Genomic DNA, 9,540 nt, shown 5'->3' on the forward strand with positions numbered 1-9,540 from the left:
AAAAAAAAAAAAAAAAAAGAAAGAAAATAAAAGCTTCAAAAAGTGTGTTGGACACACCCAGCCACCACTATTCTGGGACAACAGCGAAGTCCTCTGTCCCCCGATCACGGGGCTCTTGGGGAGCCCCCATTAGAGGAGCAGTGAGAAGACCCTAGAAGGCACTGTCTGCGTGCCAAGCCTCAGAGGAGACAAAGATATCAGAGGAACGTCTCCTCGGGAAGCAGATCTGTGAGAGACACTCCTCCCGTCTTCAGAAGGCACGAAAGGTCCAGAGAACTGAGTCAAAGTCCTCGTGTGGCAGAGCAAGGCAAGGGAGGGAACTGTGAGAGCTGAGAACCCACTGCAAAGCCCCGGGCCCCAAGCCACCCAACGCCACCCTCACGAGAAACCCTGTGGGAGAATGGAATGAGATGCTGCAGACAGGTGTTTTTCTCTCCGCAACCAGGTCACTGAACTGGACGGGGAGAAAATGACATCTCGTTACAAGTGAAGATGAACACGCTTCTCACCCAGGTGAACAGTGTCACCGCCACGGGGCCACGGCAGGTGCTCAGCAATGTGGCTGACGTGGTCCAGAAGTGTACTCACATCCCATTTCCTGGGCTAGTGCATACAGGCCTCCCCGGAATCGCCTTGTTTTCTGGTCTGTCCTGGTCTAGACACATCGAGAACCCCTGCCCCGTCCTCCACACTGACAGTCTAGTGCGTTTACATCTGCCCCTGGAGTGAGCATGTTTCTTTCTCTCTCTTTTATTTTTTTTGAAGAATTATTTTATTAGGACCAGCAGTTAGAGTAATGGCTGTGCTGCTGGACTCCCATGTAGTCGACCGCAGTTTCAGTCCCAGACCCGGTGGCTTAAACTCGCACCAGGCGTGTGTGCGTGCATGCCCAAGATCCCTAGAGGAGAATGGAGGAGAAGGGCCATCCCCCCGGGGGGTGATTTCTCGCTTTCTGTCTCTATGTCTCTCTCTGTCTGTCTGGCGAGTGCACATCCCCTATAGCGAAAACCTCTCAAAAAAAAATTCTTTTATTAAACTGTATTTATTTATTTTTTAATTTGACCAGGGAGGGACACAGAGAAAAAGAGAGAGACAGAGTGAGAAAGCTAGCCGCTAGGTCCAGGACTTGAACCAGGGTCGGCCATGTGGGAGTCCGGCACCCTTAACCACAATCCACCTGCTGGCCTCCTGGAGCAAACATGTTTCTGAATGCTCTCTGCACTTCCACTGGCGGATTCCCAGGGTGCGCCCTAACTCCCTCACACTCGCATCGGGTCCCACAGGCACCGTGCACACGTTCCATTAGGCAGAAGGGCAAATACCGAGCATCTCCATGTTTGCAAGTAACACTGGTGCGAGCTAACCGTGTAAACACATGTGTGCCGCAGGAGAGACACAGGTCCCTCTGGAAGCTCGCAGGGCTCCCGAGGACTGCTGCAGGCACGGCCGTTGAGGCCAGCCCAGTGTTCCCGGGAGGCAGCGGCCTGTGACCCGAGGCCAGATGGGGCCGAACCTCACACACTTCATCCACGCGACAGGCAGGGGCCCTCCTGGAGGGACACTTGCAGGACACATGCCCTTCACTGCTGCCAGCCCACCTTCCGCCTGACACCCTATTCTGGAAGGCTAATTAAAATTCCAGTAGGGTACACATGGAGCACACCCTTCTCATTGAGCAAATCTGAAGATCTCCTGCGCAAGGCAAATCTGATAAATACAGACCTCGGCCTCTTCAAGTGGTGGCGTGAAGAGTATTCCCCCCCATCAAACACTTGCTGATGTTTTATTTCTAAATGAACCTTGAAAAGGATTGTGTGAACTGTAAAAGACAGAGATTAAACAGACGGAACTGAAACACACACTGGAAACAACTGCATAATTGAGACCCAATTTTGCATGCTCGGCCAGGACAAGAATGATCGGCCGCATCGCACCCGGGGCCAGGCTGCAGGCAGACATGGCTACACTGGTTCAGGGGGCGCCCGCCAGCCAGCCCGATCCGCCCCCACACCGGGGCACCGAGGACTGCTGCAGGCACGGCCGTTGAGGCCAGCCCAGTGTTCCCGGGAGGCAGCGGCCTGTGACCCGAGGCCAGATGGGGCCGAACCTCACACACTTCATCCACGCGACAGGCAGGGGCCCTCCTGGAGGGACACTTGCAGGACACATGCCCTTCACTGCTGCCAGCCCACCTTCCGCCTGACACCCTATTCTGGAAGGCTAATTAAAATTCCAGTAGGGTACACATGGAGCACACCCTTCTCATTGAGCAAATCTGAAGATCTCCTGCGCAAGGCAAATCTGATAAATACAGACCTCGGCCTCTTCAAGTGGTGGCGTGAAGAGTATTCCCCCCCATCAAACACTTGCTGATGTTTTATTTCTAAATGAACCTTGAAAAGGATTGTGTGAACTGTAAAAGACAGAGATTAAACAGACGGAACTGAAACACACACTGGAAACAACTGCATAATTGAGACCCAATTTTGCATGCTCGGCCAGGACAAGAATGATCGGCCGCATCGCACCCGGGGCCAGGCTGCAGGCAGACATGGCTACACTGGTTCAGGGGGCGCCCGCCAGCCAGCCGGATCCGCACCCACACCGGAGCAGGATTACTCTCCCCTGCTCTCTCTCCAAAGCAGATTAGAGTCTAGCCCTCTATTCACTTTAATAAAGCTCGTCAAGATCAGCAACACGGCCTCTGATAGCAGAGGCAGAACTGGGAGCGATTTCAAAGGCTCCAGCAGCCTCTCGGCTTAGACGCCCATTACGCTCAACAATGCCCTCGGCACGCGCAGGCCAGCTGATGCTGCAGGCAAGGCAAGGGTCCGGCCCGTGGCCAGGAGTTAGGGGAACCAGATCCCACATGGCCAAACCCACTTGAATCCCAGCTTGAAAAGCATGCAGGGTGCTGTGCATGTGTGCCCCAAATCCCGACACAATGGGGAAGTGGAGGAGGGGACTGCAGCGTGACCACGCATGCCCTGGGGTGCCTCCCCCTCTCTTTCTGGCAATCACGTATGTCCTCCGGCAATTAAAAACAAAAAGGGGGGCCAGCAATGGTGCAGGGATTACGTTGCTGGACTCCTACATGGCCGACTGCTGTTCAAGTCCTGGACCTGCTGACTTGACATTCATGCTGGCGTGTGTGCACCCAAAATCCCAGGAGGAGAATGAAGGAGAAGGGATGACACATGGCCATCCCCCGGGGAAGAGTTCTCACTTCCCTCTCACTGTTCCTGTCTTCGGCGAGTGCACGTGCCCGACGGCGAAAAACTGAAAGGAAGAAAGCAAAGCACAGTGACAATCCACGTCACACACAGAGCCGTGTACCAGCCACACCTCTCACGGACATGTGCATTTATGTACACACATACACGCTGTGTACATATTCACATCCACACACACAGGCACACAGACACACACACACATATGTACACACGCACACCTTCATCGAAGATACTACATGCAGGGCCCTCCCCAGCGGGCAAGGCCTGTGAGGAGGGCCTCCCTGGTGATGCGAGACTTCCGCATCAGCGCGGGCACTGCCGGACAGCACTGCTGCCCTCCAGGGCTGCACCAGGCCGTCGCCTTTACCAGCGAAGCAGAGGATCCCGATGGGAAGGCTCGGGAGGGCTGGCCCGTTCCCCTAAGGGCACGTGGTGAGGACGCTGGTTCAAACCCCTCACATCATGATCCTGACCTCTGCACCCACCAAGTGCCCACCCCCTTCTGCTTCCTCACAGGACCCCAGGAGCCCCAAGGGAGGTGGCTGGCCCCAGCCCAGGAGGGGACGGCAGCCCTGGGTGCCAAGGCCCGGCCCAGGCTGCAGTGTTGGCCCCCAAGTGTGTGAGAGTTGCGTCCTGTTTGCTCCCCGGCCTGGAACCCTCCTCACTCTGCAGCTGGGTGATGCCGGAGGAAGGGACACCTGAGATCACTCCTGTACCTCCAGCCCTAGCGGGTAGGTGAGAGCATGAAACCCGACATGGCACAGCCCCCAGGAAGCTCGAGGTGCTGCCCGCATCCAGTGCAGGCTGCCTGGCACCCACCACCTGGGCCCTGGCCAGCTCTGTGCCCTTCCTGCGACCACGCTGTGCACAGCTGGCACGGCAGAGCCTGGGGAACCCGAGGGCGGCGTGCTCACGCCCAGGACCTGGACCACTGACAGCTGTGCTGGGGAGAGTGAGGTGGCTCTCCGACCAGAGCCAGTCAATCAGGCGCACAGGGAACGCACGGCTAGCCGGGTCACCAGCAGGGAGACCGGGGAGCCTCGATTTCCTGCCCGGGTACCAGGCGAGCTCTGTGCACTGTAGGAAGAACAGATGAACCACGCTTACATGGCCCCGCATGGCCTCACTTGGCGTGAGCGTGCATGTGTGTGACGTGCATAACTGAGATCATGGGAATTGAGACTCTAGTTAGCCGCCCACGCACCAAGGTGCTGTACGTCTCAAAAGTGCTGCTTCCACACTGCAAAGGACTTAGCTGCGACCCCGCTGCCCGTCAGCCCCCCGTGTGCTAGCCTGTGAGCTGCCCAGCTGGGAGGCCTCTACTGCTGGCCGGTTCCCGGCAGTCCTAATTTTACCTCCAAAACCACAGCACGCCACATCCCAGCGATACAGCTGAGCAAAAGAGAAGGGCAGAGGGGTGACCCGGAAGACACGCCTGGCTCACCGCTTCCTCGCTCTCCGACTGGCCCACATATCAATCTCGCTGGGCTTAAAACACGGACTGCCAGCTGGCAGGGTTACTAGGAACTTCCGCACAATAGCCATGCAAGCGCCCAGCGGGTGGCAGGCACTCGTAAATATTCCATAGGAAACTTCAGGCGTCAGCGCCACCAAAGAACAGTCATTTGCTTCTAGACTTCAAAGCCTTCTAACCTGGGCTCACCTTTCACTGGCCAGGGACTAACCAACACTCTGCTTCCTCCGTAGGCAACCAAGGCGCCCCACACAGAAGGCCGCGGCCCACAGTGCTGGCACGCTCCTGCCCTGGGAGGCCTCGCCTGGCCCGAGTCACTGTCCTCACTCCCAGCCATGGTCACGCAGGATAGAGCCACGCTGTCAGAGACATACAGGGCTTGGGAAACCGAAGTACAGCACCGGTGAGGGGCCGGGTGGTGACGCGGTCGTCATAGGACTGCACCTGCACAGAAAGGCCCTGCTTCAAGCACCCATGACCTGGGCCAGCTGAGACTGGGGTGGAACACGACAGGAAGGCACGGGGAGCCTGCCCCCAAATAAGGAAGTAAGCTTTAACATATATAAATAAATAAGGTACAAGTGTGTTTTGGTGCAAAAGTGTTTTGAAACTCACGCGCAGGTTTTCACAATACTCACATTTCCAGAACGTTTAGGAGACCCCTGGTACTTTCACTAAGCAATGACGTAACCAAAGAAGTTCCAGTGCAAAAAGAAAAAGCAGCCCCTTCAGAACCAAGATGACTGCTTAGGAAATCCTCCCAAAGGCTGCTTGCCTGCTGGTTTGAGCCCCGGACCTGGCAGCGTGAGAAACACACCAGGCATGTGTGCATGCGCACCCAAAATCCTGAAAGGAGGGAGAAGTGGAAGAGAAGAGAGCATGCGTGACCAGGCGCTGTGGGTGCTTTCTCACATCCCCTGTCTGTCTCCCTGTCTCTGTCTCTGTGTGTCTCTGGGGAGTGCACATGCCCTCCGGCAAAATTAAAATACACGGGCCCACAGGTCGACGTGGAACGCCGAGGGCTGGCCAGTGGTGCGGTGCAGTCAGTGCTCTGTGACGTGGGACCCACGTGGCTGGTCCTGGGTTTGCACCCCCAGGTCTCCCTGAAAACACCCCAGGCTGTAGCTGTGATCCAGTCTGGCTGAGGCTGAGGCGGGTCCCAGCATGAGGACCTGCTGGGGGCGACTGTCTCTCTGTCCATGCCTGTCTGTGTGGCTCTTGGAATAAATAAATAAAACATTTCAAAAATAGTAATAATAGGGAATCAGCAATTAGCGTAATGGCTATGTCGCTGGACTCCCACGTAGTCGACCACGGTTTGCGTCCCGGGCCCAGTGGCTTAAAACCCACGCCGGGCGCGTGTGCGTGCGTGCCCAAGATCCCGAGAGGAGAATGGAGGAGAAAGGACTGCGGCATAGCCATCCTCTCTGGGGGGTGATTTCTCACTTTCTGTCTCTCTGTCTCTCTCTGTCTGTCTGGCGAGCGCACGTGCCCTATAGTGAAAAACCTTTCAAAAAAAATAGTAGTAATTCTTTGAATAACTCAATTTGGAATCATAAAGCCCTTTTAGCAAGACACGCTGCCCTGAAACAGCTTGGCCAATGCTGGTTTGGGGTGTTAAAGGGGTTTCCTTGCAAAGCTACAAAAACAAAACTGGAAACAAACACATTCAGCTGAGAAATTAGCACACGTTTGCGAATGCGATGGTCAGACAGTACCATGAAAACAAGGCTCTTTAAAGACGACTTTAAGAAGCAACACATCAACACGTTAAGAAGCAATAAAACCGGGAAACGATCAGTCCACTGTTCGCAAAGTTGGGCAGTGGTACTTGTAAATTGGTATAAAATTTCCAGGGGCGGCATCACCAACTGACTCCAAAATAGCTCATCTCAAATGGCTCTGGAGAAAGAGGAGCTGAGAGGCTCCTCCCTAAGCAGGTCTGGGGCTGCCAAGTAACAGGTGATAACCAAAACCCTGATGGAAAAGCTGCAGGTTCTGTTTTGTTTTGTTTTGTTTTGTTTGGGGGGAGTCTCATGAATTACAAATAAACCAAATAGAAATCAACATATTTTATACATGGCATGGTCTGAATGTCTAGCTGTAACTAAGTTAATAAAGTAAACAGATATTTACTTATCTACATACCCGAAAAGTTTACGAACCCCAGTTGGCCCAAAAACGGCTTTGAAGAGCTTGCAGGGGAAGGCAATGAGCGACTGTCATGTTTATGGTGACCTACTACGACGGCATACACTGTTCTTGCTGAATGAAATGAGTGCCCACCTGTTAAACGATATGCAGCCACATCCAGACAGTCCAGCAGGCAGCTTTGCGCAGAGGAGTCAAAGCAATTCCAATGGGGCCTCATGTGGAAGTGAGTTTTAGCCGAAGTCTACACCTGCCAAGTTTACAGGTTACTTAACGCACACCCTTTCCTTGTTCCCGCCCCATTCCTCCCCTGCTGAGGACCTGACTACCAGAGTGGTACAGCACTGAGGAGAGCATACGGGACTGCTGGTTGACCAAGAAGACGCCCACCCACTGACTCCAGAACTCAGTGGACCAAATGCTAGATGGCATTAGTGTCTACCTCCACCCCTTCCTCCTCTCTGAACATGATCGGGAGTGATTCAGACGCTTGGTAGAAGCCATCCCTTTGAGGTGGGCCTCTGAAAAAAGGCCCGATGGTTGCCCTTATTTAACACAGCAAAAAGAAAGAAAACAGGTTCCTAGCAATCCCAAAGTACAGGAAGTGCAGTCCATGACAGAGTCAGCACCGAGTCGACGGAACATGAATTCCTTGTGACCGAGTGTCACTGCTGAGAGTTACAAGCTTCTACCCCTTCGGAGAGTTCTAACGAGAGCTCCCACTGCCACAGGGTCCCGGAGCTGCAGTCCTTCCCACTGCAGAGGTTGCCCGCTCACCTCCTGGTCAGTCACGAGTCCCCTGAGACGGTCTGGGAGGACACTGGTACAAACGCATCGTCAGCAGAATGCCCAGCGTTTTACCAGAAGCCAATTTCCAAAAAACATATGATCTTGGAGCAGGAGGAGGTAAGATGCTTATTTCACAAATAAAGACCTTTCATCATAATACCTTGGATTAAACACAGCAAGGACAGGAAGGAAATTTTGAAAACCTCTAAGGCAGCATGCAGCTGAATTTAATCACCACTCAAACCAAAGGAAAAAATTCCTCTTCAGCAGTGACCTCAAGTGTGACCATGTCTTGAATACCCTTGACTGTCGGTTCTTCCTGATGGATGGTAAAAAACATTCTAGCAAAATACGACCTCTATCTCAGCACCCGAGGCCCTACACCCCAGCCTTAGATGCTGTGTTACTGAGTCAGACTCGAGACTGTTCCCAGCATTTCAGAGTGGGACGTAAGGAAAGATCATGCACCACCACCTCCTTCGGCCACCAAAAGTAGAGAGTGAGTTGCTGTTCTCGCAAACAGTCCCGGTAGGTCATCAGTGTCGTTTCTGACTGCTAAATGTGCTTTTCTCCATTTGAAGGAATTACAAGACACGGGCACTGTGTTTCACACGTACACCTCCATCCCGGGCTACGCTCCCCCAACAGCAGTTCCCAGGGTGGCGGAGGGTGGGTAACGACGCGGAATAAGCAGCTTTTGAAATCTAATCACTGAAGCCCCCCAGGAAAGGTCTTCCACTGACAGAGGCCGCCAAGGCCGTACAATGCAGGGCACGCAGGGGAAAAGCAAGCAGCCACCCCGGGGAATATACCTCTGCAAGGAGCCCAGGAGTGGGTCAAAGACCCAGCCAGACCACGACGGCTGGGTGGAAAGCTGCGGCCCCCAGATTACTCCCCTCCTCCTCTTGAAGGAAGACTGACCCGCGCTCTTTCAGACTCCACCGACACTGCCCTCTGCCCTCTCCTCCCTAAGGGGGCGGCAGGCAGCCATGAGGCTCGGGCAGCGTGGAGCCGGAGGGACACTGAGGCACTAGCTTTCCTCCCGGGGTCAGAGGGTATGCACAGGGAGAGTATTGGAGTCTAGGAGATGAAGGGGGCTCCTGGGGGGATGGGAAGGCAGTGCAAAGTTACAGAGGCAGGGAGCAAGCAGGACAGAGGAGCTGGGGATGTGCAGGGTCAGGGGGCCAGGTCCACCAGGGGAGAATGGGGTGCCGACACACGTGTGATTAGGTGGAAGGTGCCCGGGGCTGGGTGCCGGCACCTGGCGGGTGTAGAGTGAGAGAGGGACCACAGAGGGCGTGGACAGAAGGAACCACAGCAGGTGCAGGGAAGTTCGGAGCCGGAGCCGGATGGGGTGAGGGACAGGCCCAAGAGTTGCGGAGTGGGAACTGAAGGACTTGCACTCTGTCGCTGGAGGAAGAAGGGCAGGGTGACGCGCTGGTCAGGGTCTACCTCTGGTCCCCTCTGATCCTCATGCCTGGACACCCACACGCACTCCCACACACTCACTGGGGCCACGTGGCGGGACAGATACCCACCTTAGCCACCGGCGCGCTCCTGCTGGTCGTCAGGTCCCGCAGACTGGCGGTGGCTGGCTCTAGCACGGGGCCGCTGGCGGATGCCGTCCAGCAGGCGCACCAGCAAGATGTTGGCGGGCAGTTCGTCCACACCGCAGCCCACCAGGATGCGGCACTCCGGGCAGCGCAGCTCGTGGCGCGAGCACACGATGCTCTCCAGGCAGCGACGGCAGAAAGTGTGCTGGCAGGGCAACACCTTGGCCGTGGTGTCCAGGCGCTCCAGGCACACGGAGCATTCCAGCAGGTCCAGCAACGACGACTCGTCCATGTCCTCGCCCGCCCCCGCGGCCGTGGCCGCCGCCCGCCGGCGCCGCCG

General features: G+C 55.4%; 1 protein-coding gene across 1 annotated transcript in view; it reads right to left on the bottom strand.

Annotated features, from left to right (window-relative positions):
- Positions 1-9,492, bottom strand: part of SH3RF3 (SH3 domain containing ring finger 3) — a gene marked incomplete in the record, with an annotated part of 355,159 nt that extends 345,667 nt beyond the window's left edge. Inside the window, 2 exon segments of the mRNA XM_027772894.1 lie at positions 9,186-9,242; positions 9,286-9,492. Coding sequence (XP_027628695.1) covers positions 9,186-9,242; positions 9,286-9,492 — 264 coding nt within the window.
- Between the last annotated feature and the right edge of the window lie 48 nt (positions 9,493-9,540).

The sequence above is a fragment of the Tupaia chinensis genome, unplaced genomic scaffold, assembly GCF_000334495.1.
Source record: "Tupaia chinensis unplaced genomic scaffold, TupChi_1.0 Scaffold000041_1, whole genome shotgun sequence".
Classification (NCBI taxonomy): domain Eukaryota; kingdom Metazoa; phylum Chordata; class Mammalia; order Scandentia; family Tupaiidae; genus Tupaia; species Tupaia belangeri.